The 22,823-nt window shown below is 40.1% G+C and overlaps 2 protein-coding genes, 1 non-coding gene and 1 pseudogene across 3 annotated transcripts in view; 3 read left to right on the forward strand and 1 right to left on the reverse strand.

Annotated features, from left to right (window-relative positions):
* The first annotated feature begins 1,679 nt into the window (after nucleotides 1-1,679).
* Nucleotides 1,680-14,835, forward strand: LOC140947277 (uncharacterized). The gene is made up of 6 exons (XM_073396337.1): nucleotides 1,680-1,836; nucleotides 7,151-8,099; nucleotides 9,500-10,007; nucleotides 10,197-10,402; nucleotides 11,279-11,623; nucleotides 12,821-14,835. Exons 2-6 carry the CDS (start codon nucleotides 7,159-7,161, stop codon nucleotides 13,266-13,268), a joined length of 2,448 nt encoding a protein of 815 aa, XP_073252438.1. The 5' UTR covers nucleotides 1,680-1,836; nucleotides 7,151-7,158; the 3' UTR covers nucleotides 13,269-14,835.
* Nucleotides 14,836-15,060: 225 nt separating this feature from the next.
* LOC140948169 (uncharacterized) lies at nucleotides 15,061-20,024 on the forward strand (annotated as a pseudogene).
* Trnar-ucu (transfer RNA arginine (anticodon UCU)) lies at nucleotides 17,410-17,483 on the forward strand. The gene has a single exon. It is a non-coding gene; the product is annotated as a tRNA-Arg (tRNA).
* Nucleotides 20,025-22,564: 2,540 nt separating the features above from the next.
* Nucleotides 22,565-22,823, reverse strand: part of LOC140949191 (uncharacterized) — an 11,746-nt gene continuing 11,487 nt past the window's right edge. The window contains exon 5 of the mRNA XM_073398420.1: nucleotides 22,565-22,823. This exon is cut by the window's right edge and continues 147 nt beyond it. Within this exon, the coding sequence (XP_073254521.1) occupies nucleotides 22,565-22,823 (259 nt within the window).

The raw sequence follows: 22,823 nt of genomic DNA on the forward strand, positions 1-22,823 counted from the left end.
TTTTTATTGCGACATTCTCCATCTATATAATATTGTGATTGCTACATAAGTTCAGTAACATCTGTAAACCTGAAGAAGGCTGGTATGGCCAGCCGAAATATTGTTATGAAAAACAATATCAGCTTCGGACCTCTCGTGTTTGATCCCCCCGGATGCCTATTTTTTGTAAAAACAAAACTGAATGCAGGGCTGGCACTAAGGCAAAGGGTTGATTTATTATGGGCCAATATGTCTGCTAACAAAATTAGTCTTCCTCAGGGCCAGAGTTATACCGAGAGAAAATATCTTAAATATCTTATATTTCTTCGGGTGCAAGGAGACCTTTACGGCTAAATATAATGGCGTTTTGCCCAGAACACCCTAAATGAGACCATCGGCTCCTGATGAGACCAAAATCCGAAATTTACACCCCTAGGTGAGACGATGAGCATCCTCACCCCTTTCACATAGGAGTCTCCCCAGGATCAGGAGCAGCAGCTCGGGCCAGAGTCACGCAAGCTCCCCGTTGCGTGACTACAGCCCAAGCGGCTGCGAAGAAGACTCACATGACGGAAGTACGCTCCACTCTCGAAATTCCCATGTGTGTCACTCGATCTTACAATTTGAGATAAAGAATAGCTAGCGTGCAATATGATACTATAATAACACGTGAAAATTAAAATGTGAAAGAAGTAGCTAGAAGTGAACGTTGAAAACACAAATAGCCTGCGAAAACATCCGTTTCTCATCCTCGCTCTTCGCCGCTGGGGAAAGTTTTCGCAGGCTAAAACAAAAACCGTTGAAGTAGTAATTGGAAAGAAATCTGAAATGTAAAAATAGTATAAATAAATGATAACAAATAGAAGAAGTGATACAGATGAAGCTAAAAATACTATAAATTTAATTTTTAAAAAATGTATAGTAGAGTAAAGATTTTTTCTTTGAAAATTTTAGTTATCCTGCGAGCAGAGTGTCCCTCTTTTCAATCCGACCGACCGACCCAATTCGACGCTAAACATAAGAAAGGGGGATGACCTAACTGAAACCATTTTATACTTCTAAACTCCCAGTTAAACATGTCGCTTTAAACAGCTCGGGATCGGGAAGGCAAAAAAACATAACAGATCAACATTTCGCTTGAAACTTCGCTTGAAAATTTTGGTTCAAATCTGTATTTTGGAATAAATTATGGCCACCGTAATGTTCATCTGTATGATTAGCCTGTTCACAGACCCTCTATTTCCACTTCACGTCGAGCGCGCGTGATTAAAAAAAAAACTGCGGGGGATTTATTGACCACCAGCCCAGGGAGGTATGGGTGGTTCTGGCGCTCGTCAATGTGTTCGAAAAGAGCGAAAAGAAAAATAACACAACGTCTGTGTGCAGGCTAAGCTCAGATATTTGCTAATTGCTCAGATCTCAATGACAACAACGGCCACAGTCTGCCTGTGGCACGCCCCGTGACCTTGGGCGTAAACAAACAAATATTTGCCTGAGTATTAGGCCTTCCAAAGGAGCTAGAGGAGAGGAGATTTTAGATGGGGCCCTCCTTCCCCCTTTCCCCCACAAACGCCTGATACTCAGGCTAAACCAATATAAAATTATTTACCTTTTTCAATTGTTTTCACGGTTGATTGATTAATGCTCTACTAATTCAGTATTTGTCATGCACGGAACGTGATACTATTTGGTATGTTAATCTGCAACTACCCACGTATAGGTCTTTATAAGACCATTGCACGCACACACCAATTTATTTCATTCCGTGATACAGTTGAACAAACGGTTGGTTGTCCATAAAGGCGAACTATTTCTTTCTAAGCCCTGACAAAGAGGATCAGTCGAGAAGACGAAAAGGTGAGTTCAGATTGCTATATTTTTTTAATATTTCTGATAACACTGATAACACAAAAAAGATTTTTTTGCATTATTAATTAAAAGCATTAAATCAAGTCAGTACATACCTTGCAAACAGAACCAGCTCCACTCGTTACATTGCTAAAAGCTGCAAATTGCTGCGGATCTTGCTGAGAGAAATGCACGAGAACACAGGCAGTGCTTCAATTTCAAGAAGATTACAGAATAGATCAGATTAGATCAGATTAGAGGCAACCGAGGAGAACAAACGCGTGCAGATATTTTGTAGAATTTAATTGCCCGATCGTCCATTCATAACACTTTTTCAGCTGAAAAATTCGAACAAGCTGCACATATCGACAGTTCTTGTCCCCGCTAAATTGTTCATCACTGGCCTTGACCCCTTGTAAGACCACAAAGGCAAGACGAACTGTATTAAGGTCAACGGAAACAATTGGAGATGCCACAAGTGAGGTGCAGTTTGTCTTCACATGCGTGCTGAGATTATTTATTATGTACTAACTAACGTTACATGTTTTATTACATCGGGGACACGTCATGAAAATGAAGTGTTTCATAAGCTTTCCTACGCTTTTTGTCTGCGACTCGACCTTTTGAGGTGGTGTTTATATTGTAGTTTCTGATTGACAAGCGTGGTTGCTGTTATGCACTACGATCACCGAACCTCTTCATGGATCGAGTCGAAAATTTTGGGAGTTTCGCTGTAGTGTCAGTTTAGAATATCCATGCAAAGACAGGATCTGTGGAATATTAGTATATTTTATTTTCAAGATAGGTGGCAAGATATTTTCAAACTTGAGGGCTGTGAGATAGCTTGAGACGCGCATTTTAACAAAAGGGCCTATATACAATGACTTGAATTAAATTCATTGCTGGTTTTCAGTGTCACGCCATACAAAAAATCAAAACCGTTCAATAGATAAAGTCCAGAATCTGGGAAATGAAAGGAGGTAAATAAGCAAAGACCCTCGCTAAGATTCAGGTCAGAGGAGTATTTCGTATGCGAGATATCCAAAGAAATGTTTTCACAAAATTAATAGAGATTTGTATGAAGACGCCATGCTGGTGTGCATCCGGATGAGCACCAACATGGCGGACGGAAACTAACAGAAACATCTGTTACCGAGTTTTGCTACAAATGCGTGAATTTATTCTTTTAGGAACTCATAAACATTAAAGTAATACTTTTTCTAATACATGAACTGTTTAGAGAGTAAAAATTCCCTGAAATAAGTAATTTCTTTAACCTACATGACAGCTCTCTTGCCCCGTCACGCAAAAGCTTAGAAATTCAAGCGTACTCTATCACAAAACCAAGAACCCTTTTGAGGCGAAAATTTATATGAAAATTAGTTTTCAGCTGCTCTAATACATCGTGAACGTAAAATATGGGTTCTATCGACAGTTTTGTAGTTTGAATTTTAGTGGCTTCATGTGAAAACCAACAATTTGTTCCACCCATGTGAACGACACAGCAATTGGAACTTTGGACTGCGGACTACACGGCTGCCTACTCCGGACCGGGCGCTATATAAGAGCTGGGGACCTGTTTTAAAACGCAGACTAAGTACAGGGACGCAAATGATCTTAAAACGTCTTGATTTGAATAAGCATCACGGTTAGAATTAGCGCCCCCTTGAAGGTAAAAATACATGCACAATAAAACCCCGCTTTACCGACACTCGCGTAGTACGGGCGCCTCATTATTACAGGCAGCTTGCATTGTCGCTGGGGAAAGAAAGCCGTTAGATTCTCTATAATTTCAACGCGCTGAACTACGGACACTTTTTATCCTCTCCCCCCACCCCCCCCCCCCCCCCCCCTCAGTTTTGAGGTTTTTAAGAAGTTTCACCTTCAAATAAGCGACCCTTAACCGTCCTCTGAGAGGGAAAATATTTCTGAAAAACATCTCTGATATTGAATGTACAGAATGGACTATTTTCGAATCCCCGACAATAGTAGGAAGTGTATTACACATGTTTTTGTTTTGGCCTTAGGGGGGGGGTTCTAAAACAGACGATAGAAAGATGCTAATATCAGAACTTATTATAAGCACCTTTATTTAGAAGAAACAGGACTTTGAGACGGCTACCGGCATTTGATCTGTGTTACTTACCGATACCAATACATTCCAGTTTAGTGTTACAGTTTTGTATTTACTGGAGATAAAGACATTGTTATACCGAAATTTGAAAACATAATAGCGCCCCCTTCGAATCTCCCACCCCCCACCCCTCGACTCGCCCGGGCGCTATTTCGGTAAGGAAACAGTCCATGGGTCAAAAAGTAATATTCTCCCCTCTCGGAGATCAGGGGCACCCAACGACGATTTCTTCCTTAATACGTTAAAAACACTTTTTAGGTTATCCAGAGTAGTTTTAGATCTCTGCACTGATATACATTTTAAGCGGCGCTATAAAATTGGTATCTGTTCGATCATCCCGGGGACTTTGAGTCTTTTTGAAATTTGGAGGGCTTCAGCATTATTTACCCGAAAATTTTAGATGCAATTTATCACTTTACGAATGTGAGAATTTTTCTGATTCCTATCTTAACCACATTTTTGAATCAGAAAATTTTAGGTCTCCTTTTTCTTCGAAAAACAGCATTACTAGGGGAGTGAAATGTGAAAAATTAAGCTTCAGAAAATCGCAGGGAATTTATTAGATAAGTTTCGAAAATTGTACGTGAATGGAACGGTCATCTAGAAATTTGTAGCCGTCCCCAAGCAATAGAAAATTCTAGCCAATGTTTCCTTCTCCGAACCGCAGATATATTACAGAAAACCGACAGTCGTTGGGTGCCCCTGGGAGATGTCTGCAGATATATATCGTTTTAAGTATTTCCTTAGAGTATATATAGAGGGTATTACATGGCCGCGCGGGGGGGATACGAATTTTATCTTCGAGTGCTGAAAGTATCTCTCACTCGTTCGCGAATTATTTTATAGATACCGATGAAATTCCTACATAAACACAACTTTTTTTTATTCATTTTCGAAACAGCAAAGTAGTGCAATTGAAGTGGTCACCTATCGCAAAATGCCCGTCACAAAAATATGATGAAACCCGATATAAAGTTATTAAAGAGAAATAACGACAATAATACTTATATTTTCTGTTCCAAAAAGTCAAAATTCTAATGAAGAAGAGAAAAATTCCATGGCGACACCAATATCCTCACACATGAAAGATAAAAATAGTATCTTCACTGCGCGCGATGAAGATTTGATTTTTTAGTAAAAGGAAAAATCCTGGTATTTCATCAGTATCTATATAATAATAATAATAATAATAATAATAATAATAATAATAATAATAAAACAAATTAAAGGAAGTTTGTATTTGACTGATTGAGATGCAGTGTGTTTGGACGTGCATTTTCATTCTTTCCACAAAACCTACAGGACAGCCTCCGGAAGTTGTAAAGAGGAATTCTTTTACGTCAACGGATATTGCACCAGTTTTCCCATCCAAAATTTTGACAGCCTTTTGAATTTGAATGGTAAACTTTAAACAATCTACCTTTGGCAATCACATTTTTCCTTTTTTGTCTCTTATACTTATAGTATGATATAAATAGCCAGTCCGCGTTTTAGTCCGCTTCTCGTAGACCACAACATGTCTACCGACCGACAGGACGGTCGAACCACTCAGATCGTGTTCTAACTTTTCCATGCATACATTTAGAAGTTTTCTTTCTTGAGGAATTAAAGGGGGGAATTTGACTGGCTTCTGACAAAATGCTGTTCCAAAGGATGAGGAGTTTGAAACTGGGGGTACGAAAGGACTCTATTCGTGCAGCAGTACTTGATTAATTTTAAGACTTTCTGTCTGTTACATTTTTTAACGACAACAATACGGAACTTAGATTAAGGGCAACAATCTAAAATAATAACAGTCCCTTTTGCAAATGTATGTTGACTAGCTTACGAAACGTTAAGTGGCTAAGTCGATTATTACCGCTTTTTGTGTTCTTTTAAATTCAATTCTAGCAAGCGTAGAGCTTTAAAGGGACTGGTTCACGATAATGCGCATGCGCGCCGTTTTTCTCTTCAGAATAACTTTGTTGGGTCAACACTAAATTCGAAATCGCCATTACCGGTACAATCTTTGAAAATCCTTCGTTTTATTCGGACATCCGTCGCTTTCGCTGGTCTAGTTATACTTCGGTAGTGGTGATTAACGTGTAGTTGTGTCGTTTGACTGGTTACGTTTTAAGAAGACGCAAAAAATAATGTTTTGATCATGAGGTTCAAAAGAGCATCGTGGCCGTCCGGCAACAGGACGTTCTCAAGAGTCTTTGGAGATAGAGAAGCTTAGCCTATCGATCTGGTATGGTTCTAGGAGTAGTGTGTGGCTTACGAAAAGAATACAGGGCACTTGGAAAGTGGTTAAAGGCATGATTTCGTTCAACTTTGATTTGATTTTTGACTCCGACCTGTAGTTATACCGCAACAGGCCGCGCGATCTTCACCGAACTGGTACACTTGAAATGTTCCTTGTATCTTTGCTTTACCATCGTATATGTTTAAGAATTGATGTTTTTAAAATAAATTATTGCCTGAATATTCTGTTTATAATCTAGTTTCTTTATGTGTGCTACTCGATAACATTTGTTTTGCGGAACACTGACCCGATGCAACGCGAATGAATTTGTTCATTTGCTGATAAGCAATTGAAATTTATGCTCAGTTAAGGATAATCTTTATACTCATACGTTGTGTGCTTTTGTCACCGGTCAAGCGCTATTTGTAGGTATTTCTGGGTTTATATAAGGCGAACTGAGAGAACAGTAATAAGATGTTTGTTTACAAATTTTGTTTGCCGATCGGTGACCGCTTTGTTAGCGTGGATACGACCTCGTAAAAAATACACGTTGGTAAATGTTTGTTTCAAAGCAGGACAGGGCTGTAAATTTTATTCTTATCGGCTGCAACATATATCTGAGGAGTAGCAAAGAATAAACTTGAATTATGGGGATAAATAAAATCAAACCAAATGCCCGGAAATACTCTCGCGTCGCGAACAATTAATTTGAATTTTGTAAATTTACTTGCGTGCATTGAACTCGCTTCCGATTGGTTGAAAAACAATCAGCTACTGCCAGAACTCACACATGCGCATTATCGTGAACCAGTCCCTTTAATAAATAGATGTCTCATTTTTATCTCGTTCTTTTAATTTTTCATTGACATTTTCGATTTATTGCAGTAACTGTGACCTTGTGCTCCTAGGGACAGCCTTAAAACATATTTTAACTTTATTTTTGTATTTATATTTTAACCTACTAGCTTCAGAAATGGCTGAGACAGGAGTTGCATTCTCTGGTGGAGGTATACGGTCAGCGGCATTCTGCTCAGGGGTTCTGCGCAGGCTCTTACAACGCAACACTAAGATTGACTACCTGAGTTGCGTGTCAGGGGGCGGTTACACAGGCACAGCCTACCTGGATTGGAAATATCGGAATGGCAAGAAGGACGATCCAAAATGGCATCAGGAATTCTTCGACTACATGAGAGAAAATGCAGGGCTGATGTGTAACTGGCAGAAACCCTTCAAAGGAATTTTAGACACAGTGATACTGCTATCGCTGATGATACTCGTTTGCGTCATAATGCCCATCATTGTGTGGGGTTCTTACCTCATACCACTGACGTACGTGGTGGATTATCTCTTTGGCGATCTCCTTCGTGCAGAGGATGAATGTGATCGTAATTCTACAGCCGTCGTTCCACCTCCCAAGCGTCGCCCAGCTGGAAAAAAGCCACCAAAACCCTGCAGGCTCGAAGCAGGCTCCGACGCTTATAACAGAGTCGCTATGTTTGCTTCACTTATGGCCCTATTTATCATTTTCTACTTTCTGGCAAAGAAAGTTCGAAGGTTTCGGGGTGTGTTTTACTTTGTGTCATCTTTTTGTGGCCTTCTGTTTGCTTTCACATTTATTCCCTATTTTATTTACTATTTTTTTGATCGCACCTCGAATTTTCTGCAGTCTCTCGTCTTTCTTCTTAGTATTGTGGTGTGGATCTTCTTTCCGGTTCTCAGGAGTAGGTCTTCCTTGGTTGTTATCGTGTATTGGTATTCGTACGCGATATACTGGAAAGTTTACGAATTAAGCGTGTTTAATTTGGATTATTCCGATTCCCTTTACTATCGCCTCCTGTTTGGCTCAGGATTCGTTTTATGGATCGTGCCAGCTTTAGGAGCGCTTCAGCAGCGACTTGTATACGTCTTTAACAGGTAAATAGCTTGTAATTGGTGCGTAATTCTTGCTAGTAATTTCATTACTTTGAACAGATCCAGTTGGCGATCAGGGCAGGACTTAACCTTGAGGCCTCCGGGTTGCTCTAACCACTTGACTAGGTTGCCTTCTATTTTACTGAGTGAGTCATTCTATATGACTTGTTCTATAATCATTGACGATTTAGTTAGGTAAACACAGTGTGATTACTGAGTTAGACGGCAGTCTTTTAAAATTGTACACCTGGTTTTTCATTTTCCTTGAAATCTTTAGCAATAGTCATTAGTTCTTCAAAATATTTCTCCGTTTTTTATCATCTCAAGCCTCTGGGTAATTCTTCATAATCAGATAACTCTGACCAAATTCGGAAGACGTCACAGTTTGCTGATATCAGTGTAATAGCCCACGTTCGATATATTAAAATTCTAACATGGCTCCGAGGCTGTCTGGTCATTTTTCTATATTTGGTTTGGTTTTCTTTGTGCTCAAGTCTCTCATGGAAATTGCAAGACAATAGAGTCGTGAAAAATGTGCAGTTTTGTCTCTAAAGCCTCGGAGTCATATCGAACGTGCATAGGCTATTGACGTCAACTTTCACAGATACCGACAGAAAAAGGGGCAGAAGAAGGCGCTGTAGCTCAGCTGTTTTGCTAGACTAGAGAAAATGGCGGAAAAATCACATGGTATTTGAAGAAGAAATAGCCGAATAGCAGAAACAGCGAAAATACCACTCAACGGTTGAAAACTGCTATTTGAACAAAGCCCACTAGAATAAACATTCTTTCCGAACTCGAGAAGTAAGCAGGTTTTCAGTTTAGTTTTAAAGTTTGAATGAATTTAAAAAACAATAATAATTGGGTTCGGCTTTCGTGCGATGTGAAGAATTATGCAGATCGAAGATGGTATTATACTTCATATATCATATATATAACACAAAAGCCGGATCCACTGATTTCTAATTATTACTATTCAATGAAAGGGGCAAATGTTATTGATTTTTTGTTTACCCAATAGAGGAAGCCTGGGACCAGGTTCCGCAGTGGAGGAAAAATATTGCCGAGCGCTTCCCCCTGCCCAGACGACCTCTCACGCCGATTTTTTTCTCCTTCTTCCCCCAATGCCGAGCCTGTTTTCAGGCGGCAATGAAAGCTACAGTTGAAGCTTGTCGTGAGCGGACACCCTCGGGACGGAGGATACCCTCGGGTCGCGAAAAAGGTGTTTGTAACTGGAGCTGGTCTTTTAGGGAAATGTCAAAATACAGAGTTTGTATGGAAATTTAGAAAAAATGAGGCCTTTGTGAGTCCGGGCTTAAGTAGAGCTGTCCGCTTCAGACGAGAGTGTCCATTTGCTAGGAGAGCCCCTGCGTTAGCTTATAAACCGATAACTGTTTTAATTTCAGGTGGAGACTTCAGTCAGCATTTTATACTCACGCAAGTGTTGGTAAAACAGGCTGCAGAGGAATCGGCATCGAGGATATCTTCCTTATCACGTGCAGGTCAGCATCAGATCACGAGGCGCTGAGCGAAAATGAGTTTGGACCGCTGAGCTTACGAGATTTAGAGGGAATTAAGCCGCAGTATCTTTCAAATATCGTGGTCAACGAGTGGATAATAAACGAGAATGAAGACGATCAACGCAAATACGAGCTTCTTATTATGTCCCCAACTGAAATAGAACGTTTAGATCGGCCTGAAGGACAGGAACAGTTTGAAAACAAGCTCCACCCGGGAGATATCGACCTGTCAGCTGCCATGGCAACGTCAGCCGCTGCTGTTGCAAGGAACATGGGGTCCTATGATGATGCAACCGTAGGTTTAAAACAGCTACAAACCGTGTTAGGACTGGGCATGGGAAGTAGTTTGGTGTCTGACAACGAGGCTTTAAAAAGAGAGAGCTGCTTTCTTAGGGTAAGCTTCTAACAACTGGCATATTCCTTTTCGTACTATGTATTAACACTTAGGTTACCAGAACGTTTTTATTATTTTGGACGGTGAAAAAAACAACCAAACAAACAAACAAGCAAAGCAAAACAAAGCAGAACAAAATAAAAATATTTAATTGTTTCCACAGTCATTGTTTGCCTTTATGTTTTACAGCTGCTTCCATCTGTAATAGAAGCAATTCGAGTCCTCCCTCTGGTGACCTTTCCATTGGTATACTTTGTCAGGGGGGAGAAGGAGGAAGACGAAAAGTGGGTCGCCATCGGGGTGTTGGTATTTTTTGTCCTTTTGCTGATTATGATTCTTATTTCTACGCTCAAGACGGGAAGCGAAAACCCTGGAACTGTGGAAAAACTCACGAGGTGAGTATTTGACTCGTGTAAGCTAATAAGTGTGGCTGATTTGAATGAGTGTTCACTACGTGTTCAAGCCATATATGACTCTAGCGAATCTGATAATAGACAATTACATCTGTACTGGATGAGAAGTTGGGAAGGCCGCGGCCGAAACCCTAGCGGGCTAACGTAAACTTAGAAGAAATAAGGTGCTGTCTTTGCAATAATTATGTTAGTGTTGCAAACGGCTAGACTTCCTAGTCTTTTTGAATAAGTGCTTTAAACGGTAGTTCCCGTCTCAGCCGTCTAACAATCATAACTCATAGCCTAGATTAATTAAGACGCCTTTTGTGGGCATATTTTTACTCTGTAATGAGCTAATGGTGTCACTATGAATTCTCCCAATAAACGAACACAGTGTTTGCCCATATACTTAAGAGTTAATATCCCATTCGTCCCTGACGGAAACGAGTTGGCTATAACCAATCTCGTATCCAACAGGAGAGATTGGAACATTGTCTTGGCAAATTCTCAACCGTCCCTTCGGCTAATTTTAATCAATGGTGGAGTCGAACGTAGGTGTAATGGGTGATAGCAATGCAGGTTCTAGATAGCTAAAAGCGAATCAACTTGAAAGCTTGAAACTTGCCCAAGAATGAAACAAGTCCACTTCTGATCGACTTGTGTTGCTCAAAAACGTCGTTGCTTAACTATAAGCTCCCCAGTAAACACTTAATGACTGTTATCCTCTGACGTCAATAGATTTTGCAATGTTGCCCCCTCGGAGATTTTGCGGGAAACAATTTTATTGTTAGATGTCATGTGACTTCAAAGTGACTATGGAGAGCGCGCGCTATTGGAAAGAAATTTCAACACATGTCATCTTTTTCCTTTCCTTTTTAGTTGGCTCATTGCTCACGTGCCGTTTGTTCGATTTATGAGGCAACTTTTCTATGTTAGTAACGAAGGTCCCATGCCCCCTCCCGTATTGAGGCTCAGTGATGGCGGCCATATTGAAAATCTTGCCATTTTGCCTCTGTTGAAGAAGCGATTGAAGAAGATTGTTGTCGCAGATGGTGGTCACAAAAACAAAGATGGTGAATGGGGGGAAAGTCTGCTTAAAGCCTTAACACTGGCTCGCGAGAAACTTCATTGCTCTTTTATGGGTATCGACGGCCGTGACGTCATAGAGGATGTCAAAGAAAAATTCGTTTATCAGCCACAGGGTCACCAGCCAAGAAACTATAGGTCAGTAAAGTTTTTTGTAAGCTCCATTAGCTGTAAAATGTGAATACACGGGCCGCTCTCCGTCGCTGGGGACGTTTCGCGAGATTCGCCACAGAAGTTTCATACTGATGACGCTAGTCAACGTTTATACATCTATAATAAGGGGCCAGCAAAACTCAAATATTTACAAGGGAATGATTTTTGTTTTTATATTCAGCACGCTGTGCAAGTAATCGTTGTGATGTTTGTGTTTTGTTTCTCATTCATAAACAATAGCCTAAAGAGTGCAATTAATAACGTGACCTAAATTTGGACTGATTTACATCCGCGTCGGCGTGGAATTTTTGAGGCGAATCTCCCGTGACGCACTAGCGGTGGATGTATTATCAGACTAAATTAGCTCAGAAGTTGTGAAGGCTGAGAAATTCTACTTATAACAACGACAGCAGTGTATTTTCCCCAATTATTACAGTTTCTTTCATACTAAGCGTTTATACAGTGTCCCGGGTGTTTTATCGAAACAATACCAATGGTCTTTCAATCGTTGTGTTCCGTATTAATTCGCTTTGGTAGTGAAAAACAAAGCTGACAAGGTTGATAGTGGATTGTCACTGACATACGCTGGAGGAACCCAAAGAGTTGTTTCAAACTATGGTAACAAGAAATGTCTTAGCTTTGTTACAAAGAACTCATTTATGACATTTACGGTTGTCTTGAGCCGCTTATCAATCCTTCTGTCATCGTGTATTGTAAAATCGTCAAATAATAAACCCGTTTGCTCTGTTACTAATCTAGCTCTTGTTATTGAGGCGCCATAAGAGAAACGTTAGTCACTGGTGATTTTATTAACTTATACAGTGGAAGCTGTCGTGAGCGGACACCCTCGGGACGGCGGACATCCTCGGGACGGCGGATACTCTCGAGTCGCGAAAAAGGTGTCTGTAACTGGAGCTGGCCGCTTATGGGAATGTCAAAATACTGAGTTTGTATGGGAGTTGAGAAAAACGGGGTTTTGTGAAGGTGGCCGTAAGTAGAACTGTCCGCTTACGAGAGTGTCCGTTAGGAGAGCTTCCAAAGTATTATGCAAAGCTTCACAGTGGCAGTATTTCAGTCAGTACAAATAAACGTATCTCTAATTCTTTGCTAGCTTCGAGCTAGCTCTTGCTTACAAATAATACATGTATCGACTACTTTTAACCCACTGCTACGTTTTTGTAGATTCAAGGTTCACTACTACGAAAAGAAGTCCATTTTTGAAGAGGCAATCAAAGTAGGCGAAGGAGAAGTTCTTCTAATCTCTCCAAGACATCCGAAAAAAGGAGTAAAAAAGCAGGAACGCGTGACATGGAAAGAAGCGTTGCGTGACATCGATGTTGATCTCGAAGAAGGCAAATGGGGAATTGGTCCGCAGCAAGACGCTGAGGACGTTGACAGCTTAACCTTTTGCTGCTGTGAGCGTTGCCATGGCAGTTCATTACAAGGGCTGTCGGAAGCGATGTGCGGGGCCTTTCCACAACACATCACGGCGAACCAGTTTTTTACACCACGTTTGTTCAAAGCATACCATTCTGAAGGATACAACGCATGCCTGGAAGCTGATGCCGCTGAGTTTTTAGATGCAGTTCAAGAAGTAGAGTTGACAATCACAACTGAGCTGACAACATAAAACAGGAACTGGATAGCGATAAATCAGTGCGGTGCACGAACATGTGAAAAAGGGAAAAGGGAAAAAAGGAAAGAATTAGAAAGAACCGTCTCATACAGAATAAGAGTACTTTTCTTTAAACATAACCTTTATACGGGGAAGGCAGACTTAATAGTTGATCAAGATCTCCTATTATCTCGCTAGTTTTTGCTCGTCATTGCAAATATTGTTTAATCTTAAATTAACACCTAATCAGCCTGGCAAGTGCTGTGTTAGGAAATAATCAAAACTGAATACATTTATAGCTAACGAGCATTCAGATAATATATCAAGCATGATATGCAACACTGAGAAGAGAGTTGAAAATACGACGCGCAGTATTTTTGACGAACTTCGAGGTGTCGAATGCTAAATTTAAGGATGCAAAAATGAGCAGTTTTTCAACCGATTTCCAAACACTCATTAAACATCAATTTCCTTTGTATTTTCTTTATGAGTTATTAATGAGTTTGAGAATTTATCTTAGCGGATACTTATTATATTTAAAGAAATTCACTTTCTATGCAATAAAATCCTCTCCATTAAGATATAAAATACGTAGACTTCACATTTGTCAAGGCTTTGTCAAAGATCACACACTATATGAAGCCTTTTGTTTACTTAATCTCGTTTGTGTATATGATATTTCCCTTAGCTTTACTACGATTATCATTATGTCGCCAGAATATAAATCACATTGTTTAGACAGTGCACGTACATTTTCCTGGCATCTTTGGACGTTACCTCGACACGGCTACGGTGATTAGTCATAGGTAGCCTGGGTGATCAGTTGTCGTGCAAAGAATTTGACAGCTATTATTTTGCTTTGTGCTGGAAACTCATCATAGCGTAACATATCATATCCTCTTAAGAAACAGTCTTAATTGACACTCCCGTTTTACTTTCTTGCTCTACCTGGAGATTGCCGGATATCCCAGGCCTGTCTGCATTAGCCAGGTTTATCGTGTGCCTGTAACGAAGTCACAGCTACGTTATAGAAAGTACCCTTAAGCCTTTGGTTCGGAAAGGTGAGCTTGACTGACATTTACTGAGTTAATTTTTTATTGAAACCCAAAAAATTGCCATTAAGTCAATGTAGTACTCAAATACTCAGGAAATGTGAGGAAATGACTGGATATGTTACGTTTAAAACTCAGTACGCCATTCGTTACTATGAACAATATTTTGTCTCAGAGTCGTAAACCAAAATACTATCTTTCTTGATGTTTCATTACATTTCTAGTTATCTAGTGACACGAAGTGTCCGTCAAGATGAGTTGTGGCATTACTACTGTATGACTGATATTCATTTAAAGCTTCAAATTCTGCCCGCAATACGAAGCCATTCAATTTTGCAGTCGCTGTATGACTTTGAACTGTATACTCCTTTTTTCTTAACTTAATATTTAAACCCAAGCCTGTTTAAGCTTTGATTGATGCTTTACATCAGTCACTTAAGTTAACTGTGGCCAGTCAAGGTTAATTAACCGTGTCACATCGTTGCAGCCTGTGTGTGTTTTTTAGGTGAATAAATGGGTGCTCAACGTAACTTTACTGTCAGTAGTGTTTTATTATTTTTACCGGTTGTAACTTAAAGTGGCAAAAATCAACCCGTCTTAAACCTGCGGTTAATGGTTTGCCAAATATGTTTACTCATGGTATTATCATATCATTGCCATAGTTAACCATGGTCGTACGTGAAAATATGAAAAACCATTCGCAACAAAGAGAACCTAACCATCGGGAGAGACAGAAAACTGTAAATACCGAGGGACTGAGTGGGTACCGTTATTTGTGTTTGAAAAATCGACACAGAGTGTACAAAAGACTTGCTATTCAAAGGAATATTTTGGTGTTATTTACTTTTCAGACATATTCTCTTTTCAGCATGTCTGAAACAGGCCTTGCGTTTTCCGGGGGAGGTATCCGGTCAGCGGCATTCTGCTCAGGTGTTCTGCGCAGTCTCTTACAACGAAACTGCAAGATTAACTACCTGAGCTGCGTGTCAGGGGGCGGTTACACAGGCACAGCCTACCTGGATTGGAAATATAGGAATGGCAAGAAGGACGATCCAAAATAGCATCAGGAATTCTTCGACCACATGAGAGAAAATGCAGGGTTGATGTGTAACTGGCAGAGGCCTTTCAGAGGAATCTTTGATACCGTGGTTCTTCTCTCTCTAATGCTGCTGGTCTCTGCTATAATGCCACTAATTGTGTGGGGCTCCTATCTTTTTCCGCTTGTATACATGGTTGATTATCTTTTTGGAGATATCCTGAAAGCTGATGATGAATGCGATTCAGTTCCACATGATCAAAGGCAACCCCGCGTCATTTTTAGCTTACCAGATAACGACACGGAAAACGTTAAAGAGAATGTTACCGGCACTGAACCGCGAGGTGACCGCTATATGATTACTGTGGGCTCAGAAGCTTACACTCGAATTGTCATGTTCGCTACTCTTATAACATTATTTGTCTCTCTCTACTTGCTTTCCAAAAAAGTACAACGGTTCCGTTCGGTTTTGTACTTTTTGTCCTCCTTTTGCGGTCTCCTTTTTGCTTTCACCTATATTCCTTTTTTCATTTTCTACTTCTTCGATCGCACACCGTTTTGGACACGGCTTTTGGTATTTATGTTAAGCATTGTGGCGTGGCTCTTTTTTCCAGTGCTAAGACGCAAGTCCTCTTTTGTCGTAGTTGTGTATTTGTATTCCTATGCAGTATATTGGAAGGTGTATCAATCAACATTGTTTGGCATAACCTATTCTGATTACCTCTTCTTTCGCCTCCTGTTTGCCTCTGGCATCATTTTATGGATCGTGCCTGCGTTAGGAGCAATACAGCAACGACTGGTGTATGTCTTTAACAGGTAATAATGATACATGAAATATTAGAGCCCCATAGCTAAGACAATTTGGTTACCTATCCATCCGAGAAGTTTTGGTAGTCATGTGACATCCGTCCGTCAGCACTACGTGGCAACCAATGTGAAATCTTACACTTTCTATCTGGTGTGGGAGCCTGCACACTTATAATGTATATCCATGTTGTGGTCAATAGACAGCTGTCAAACCAGGGTATCCGCTGACCATCACCACATGACCGTATCGCGGGCTCATTTGTGGTCCGATCGAGTATGCATTTTTGATTTTGAAGTTAAGCACTGAGGCAGACGCGTTACCAGTTTTCCACTGATCACAGGCTCAACTCCAAGTGGATTTCTTTGTAATGGTTACAAGCTTATTGCTTGAAGTAAATTATACATTTATTACTTTGTAGACACCAAGGACAACTTAGGTTTTTAATTTTAATACAATATGTCCGCTTTAAAACTGTACTTTCTTTTGCTTTTTAAAGATGGAGATTACAATCAGCATTTTTACACACATGCCAGTGTTGGTAGATCAGGGTGTAGAGGAATAGGCATAGAAGATATTTTCCTCCTGACAAACAGGTCAACATCGCATCGCAACAGGCTGAATGATAATGACTTTGGACCATTGACCCTCCGAGACTTGAAGGGAATTAAGCCGGAGTATTTATCAAACATAGTAGTCAATGAATGGATCATAAACGAAACTGACGACTATCAAGAAAAATACGAGCTTCTTATTATGTCCCCGACTAAAATAGAACGTCTTGATCGGCCTGAAGGACAGGAACAGTTTGAAAACAAGCTCGATCCGGGAGATATCGACCTATCAGCTGCCATGGCAACGTCTGCCGCAGCTGTTGCACGTCACATGGGTGCTTACGATCAGTCAGCTGAAGGCTTCAAGCAGTTACAGACCGTGTTAGGACTGGGTATGGGCTCTTCCATGGTGTCAGACAACGAGGCGCTGAAAAGAGAGAGTGGTGCCCTTAGGGTAAGTGCTTTACTTTAAAATACTTGAAGCTTTGTTTGTATTTCTGCATATTTTGATCCCGACAGTATCAGGCCATTGTTATCATCATCATCATCATCATCATCACCATTATTGTTATCATTAGTATTTATCCAGTATTTGCTGACAATTTTTAAAACCGGTAAAAGAAATACTGTCCTCGTTAGATTAATTTCCACAAAACTTCTCTTTTGTTTACTCTTCTCAAATGTAAATTAGCTAATGCTAGTATGCAAAGCCCCCGTGGCGCAATGGACTAGCGCGTTGGACTTCTAATTCAAAGGTTGTGGGTTCGACTCCCACCGGGGGTGGACATTTCTCTTTTTTTAAACAGTGTGGAAAATCTGACCTGGTGACGTTTCTATTATTTATGACTCGTAAGGGGTGCAAAAGGTCCTCGTCAATACAAATCGAACTGATTCGTCCTGAGAAATTTACTGTTCCCTGAAGACTAAGACCTTGATAAAAAAGAAATTGCGTAAGCTAAACCCTTGAAAGCCGGATAAAAAACGGGCACTCTTTTATGTCATAAAGGTGATTCATGTTCACCCATTGATTAATTTTAACACGAGAAATCACTGCGGCCCTTCTATATACCTAAACCCGCAAGCGTCATCATATCTGAGCTCATTTTAATTCGGTGTGTAGTACATACTCTTTCTTTGAACATCCCAAAGGGCTCACAAAATGTCCATTTTTCTTTTCAGGCGCTTCCTTATGTTATAGAGGCAATTCGTGTCCTCCCATTAGTTAGCTTTCCACTAGTGTACTTTGCAGGAGGAGAACAAATGGAAGACGAAAAGTGGGTGGCCGTAGGAGTACTCATATTTTTTGCCATGCTGTTTGTGCTGATGATCATCTCTACGCTGAAGACTGGAAGGGAAAACCCCACAGTACTGGAGAAAGTAACGAGGTGAGAAAATGGGAGTACTTTTTTTACCTTGTATGAAATTGTATAAATTTATGGGTACGTACAGACTTCGACGCTTTCCAAATTAAACGAACAGCCAAAGTCCACCAACAATTCAATTAAAAATCAGAATTAGCCATGAAATTTTCGCCTTACCCTCTGGAAGCTATGTGGATTTTTCGAAATCATTCTAGTTAAACTTGGCCTCTTAGCTTAAACAGAAAAATGCATCAGTATTCTAGCTATTGTGATTAAGGGAATAGCGTTCACCCTAGCAGTTTTTAATTCGCTGGTCTTGATCAATTCTTGAAAACATAGTTATTAGAGGAGACTGGTTATGAAAAGCGGCAAACATCAATGATAAAAACAACAGTGCTGCAGTTATGTTGGAAGCACCCTGAAAGTGCACAATCCTTTGTTTTCTGTTGGCAAATTGTTACGGAATAAATTAATGCAACGTTTTTATTGGTCAATACAATCAAAATGATAGGAATTCTTTTGAACGTTGTGCACTTTCAGGTCTACAAAAACATATAACAAAGGAGTCTGACGGGTTTCATAACCATTCCACTCAATTAACTATGTTGAAAATGAGAAAAAAAAAAAAAGAAATGGACAAAACATCTGTAGACTGCTGTGAATGAGAAGGTCATATTTCATTCGGTTAATTAAAATGTGATGTGTCCTTCTCTTTGTTAATATCGCAAAAGTATACCTTTCATAGCGTCGCATTCACACCATTTTTATAGTTTTAATCGTGAATAAAAAAATGGTAGATTGACCTAAATATATAGCATTATGAGGTCCTCACGATGCATTCCCCTCTTCAGGTGGTTCGTTGTTCACGTGCCATTCGTTCGTTTTATGCGACAGTTGCTGTATGTAAGCAATATGGGTCCAGCACCTCCTCCTATTTTGAGGCTAAGCGATGGTGGCCATATTGAAAATTTGGGCATTTTGCCACTTTTGAAAAAGCGATTGAGGAAGATTGTTGTCGCAGATGGTGGTCACAAAAGTGAGGACGGCCATTGGGCAAAAGATTTGCTGAAGGCGTTGTCATTGGCTCGAGAAAAGCTACACTGCTCTTTCATTGGTCTAGACGGCCGTGACGTCATAGAGGATGTCAAAGAAAAATTTGTTAACTCGCCACGACTTCACCAACCAAGAAGTTACAGGTCTGTAGCTTTTGAAGTGTTATTCTTTGCATGGATTTTATTCTGTATTAATCGGGAAAGTAACGTTTATTGCATTCAAAGCTTTTATAAACAATATATTATTATAGGTAAAAAGAACGAATATGAAATACTCATTGATGTGATGAACATTATTATATTTGCATAATTTGTATTTTTTTAGATTTAAGGTTCATTACTACAAAAAGAAGTCCATTTTCGAACAAGGAATTAAAGCTGGTGAAGGAGAAATTCTACTTCTTTGCCCAAGGCATCCCGACAGAGGCATCAAGCAAGATCAGACACCTGTGACTTGGAAGGGAGCATTGCATGACATAAACGTTGATCTGGAAGCCGGGAAATGGGGAATTGGCCCTCAACAAGACGCAGAGGAAGTTGAAAGTTTAACTTTTTGCTGCTGTGAAAGTTGTCATGGCTCGTACTCTTTAAAAAGTGTTTCAAATGCGATGTGCGGGGCATTCCCACAGCACATCACGGCGAACCAATTTTTCACACCTCGCATGTTCAGGGCGTATCATTGTGAAGGTTACAACGCATGTATGGAGGCTAACGCTGCTGACTTCTTGAATTCCACAGATAAAGGAAACATTTTTAAAGAATTCCAGACATGAGTTTCATGATTCCCATGAAACAATATCTTTTCCTTTAGATAAAAACAGACAAACAAACAACCCCCACCCCCGAAAAAGGAAAACAAAAACAGGATTATCTTAGGAAAAACAATGAGTTACAAAAGGTATTTTCCTTGTCATTCTTTGGCAGCTAATTAACAATTATTCCTCGAGGCCGATTGGGCTCTGAGTCAATAGCCCATGAGGCCGAATATGGTTGTGATCATCCTGTTTTTATAAGTAAATTTGATTGTCCTGCGCAAGACAGTGCACAGGAAAGCCAGTCGGTATTCCCATTTTCAAGACACCTCCCCTGTACCATCTCTTGATAGTCTTCCCGCAAACGATTTGATGGGACCGTCCAGTTCAAGACAGACGGAAGTTCCTGCCTTGTACAGACCCATATCACTATCTAGCTGCTGTCAATGAATGTTGCAATTACTCCCCCCCCTCCCACCTCCTCCCCCCCTCCCCCCCCCCCCCCCATGAGTGTATGCCATGTTTTGGTTCTCAACAGAGGGGAAACTGTCGTTACAAAAACAAAAACAACAAAGTAACGAAGACATTGACCGGTATGACTTTCCTGTGCATTACTGCACTCAGGAACAAGAAGGAATCCATAGTTTTCTTCGATCGTTTGACAATGGAAATGATCGTTGCTGTCAAGAAAGGTTGTTTAGATCCAGAAATTTTGATACCATGGTTAAGTGACCTCACACTTCTCCTCTCTTTACTATAAAACAGACGGCTCTTCGATCAAAATTTTCTTGGCGGGGAGACACACCAAGGCAAAGTTAAAGTCTTCATGGATGACCGGATGTTAAGCCCTACACTATGGCTATTCAAGTCAAGGAAAATAATTACAAAAACTTGTCAATTCTGGGCAGTTTGTATCGCTAGCCCAATTTTTAAGTCAAGGAAAATAATCACGACAAAAGTTGTCTAGGATTTGTATCGCAAACTCAATTTTATTAAAACATGACACGCAATTGTTCAGATACCAGGGGCACCCAACGACAATTTTCGGGAAAAAAATCTGTTCGGAAGACGATTTGAGATCTAGAGTTTTCGGAACATTTGTTGTAAAATTTCTTGCTTGCCTGCCTCTCCTAGGATTTTCGAACATCTTAAAAATGGTAAAATTGCCCATTTTCAACAGATTTTTACCCTAAAAAGGTCACCTAGAATTTTCGGGAGCCTTTTTATCTGGCTGAAATTTTCGAACAGGTAAGTTTTGATCCCTATTAATAATTTTCGGATCACTAGACTTTCAGCTAGGAAATCCGAACAGATGAAAAATTTATAGGAGATAAAAATATGCCCATATCCACCGTTTAAATACTAAAACACGTTTAACAATGCTATGTTTAAGTGGTTTTGAACTATATTCTCGTTGGGTGCCCCTGAGATACATCCTGATGTTCATTAACACGCGCACTCAGTATACACACACTGTGTAATTTTGATTTAGATAAGCAGTTATGTTACCTAGTAACAATAATGTAGTAGTTTTTTTCTAAAATATTAAGCAGTTAACAGTTCCAGGCCAAGTACGCTAACATAAAAGTGACCGAGACATTGAGCGAAGTAATATGGGGGGGGGGGGGGGGGGGGGGGGAGGGGGGGGAGGGGGGTATTATACGATTAGTGGGCAGTTGTAACAGCCTGTTAGATGGAAATTCAAGTTGGAGCAATAAAATCATATTTTTGCGCTCTTACTCATGTCTTTCGGTTCTTTTTCTGATGCTTCGATAATTAACTTGAAAATGCTTGCTTTGGATGTTGATAGAGTATAGCGTAATTACTGATCACCTGTAATAAGCTGTACATCCCTTTATACGAAGTCTTTGCAAAAAATTGGCTTCTTGTTTCTCACATATTGCATGCATGGAGCTGGTAATTGGGTACTAATATCACTTAAAACGTACTTCACCAGAGGTTTTGCTCACCCTCATGGCAGTCCTTTCGCCCTAAATATAATAAATATAATCAGTTTCAAACAATAAAATACATTTTGGAGCTCAAGGGCGTGCGATTTGACAAAAATGAATCACCTGCTGAGGGAACAAAAGTTCATGTCGCAGTCACGACGAGAAACTGTTACTTAATATTTGCTTTACTTTTGAGTTAGGAGGTATAACAAACACTTATAGTGACTGGTTCCACAAAAAACAGATTATTTTACCGTATCTTATCACTCCGACCTTAAATGTTCCTTTCGGCTGTCCTTAGGGAACATCCGCAAATGAAAACACAGTGTTTCCCTAGCGGCCTTTCACACGACACACTTAATTTTCCTAGAAGTAGCACGTTTTTGAATGCTTGACAAAAAGACAAAATCAAGACAAGACAAAACCCCTGGACGTTATTTTTGTGGCTATGGTAAAATGTTGTGTGGTTTACTGTGAAACTCACAAAACCGTGAACACCAGAAATATTATGAAATGTTATTGTGTTACAAGGACTCAAAAAAATGGCCAACTAAACCGCAAACAGCAACGGTAATTCAGTAGTTTTTGGTTTTGAGGTTTGCTCAGGTGTCCTGAACATGTGATTGCTCACCACACGATCGACATCCCTGAAATTTTTCATGTGTTTACGGTTTTCTGATTTTCACGGTAAGCGTTATTATTTAATAAAAAAAGCACACAATTCACGATTTTTTCCGTGACTCTTGGTTACGCCTCAATATCAACAATCACGCTTTGGTCGCCGATATATTTCATAAAATCGTCCTGTTCAGCTTCCACGCATGCTCTGTAGCCCTCTCGGTGATAAGCCTCAAACATTCGAGGCGTAAAGAACTGGTTGGCTGTGATATGCTGGGGGAAGATGTTACAACAGAAGTTGGACACTCCACAGCACGGGTGATCATGGCAACACTTGCAGCAACAGAAGGTCAACTTGTTGACGTCACCCTCACTGAGAACCATATCA

This window comes from Porites lutea, chromosome 9 (genome assembly GCF_958299795.1).
Source record: "Porites lutea chromosome 9, jaPorLute2.1, whole genome shotgun sequence".
NCBI classification, from domain to species: Eukaryota; Metazoa; Cnidaria; class Anthozoa; order Scleractinia; family Poritidae; genus Porites; species Porites lutea.

What these genes read in the sequence shown, in the direction of transcription:
- LOC140947277 (XM_073396337.1), top strand. Translation starts at nt 7,159, where the DNA reads ATGGCTGAGACAGGAGTTGCATTCTCTGGTGGAGGTATACGGTCAGCG. An exon ending in GAGAGAGCTGCTTTCTTAGG is followed by an intron (nt 10,008 to 10,196) that starts GTAAGCTTCTAA and finishes TATGTTTTACAG; the next exon opens with CTGCTTCCATCTGTAATAGA. An exon ending in CACCAGCCAAGAAACTATAG is followed by an intron (nt 11,624 to 12,820) that starts GTCAGTAAAGTT and finishes ACGTTTTTGTAG; the next exon opens with ATTCAAGGTTCACTACTACG.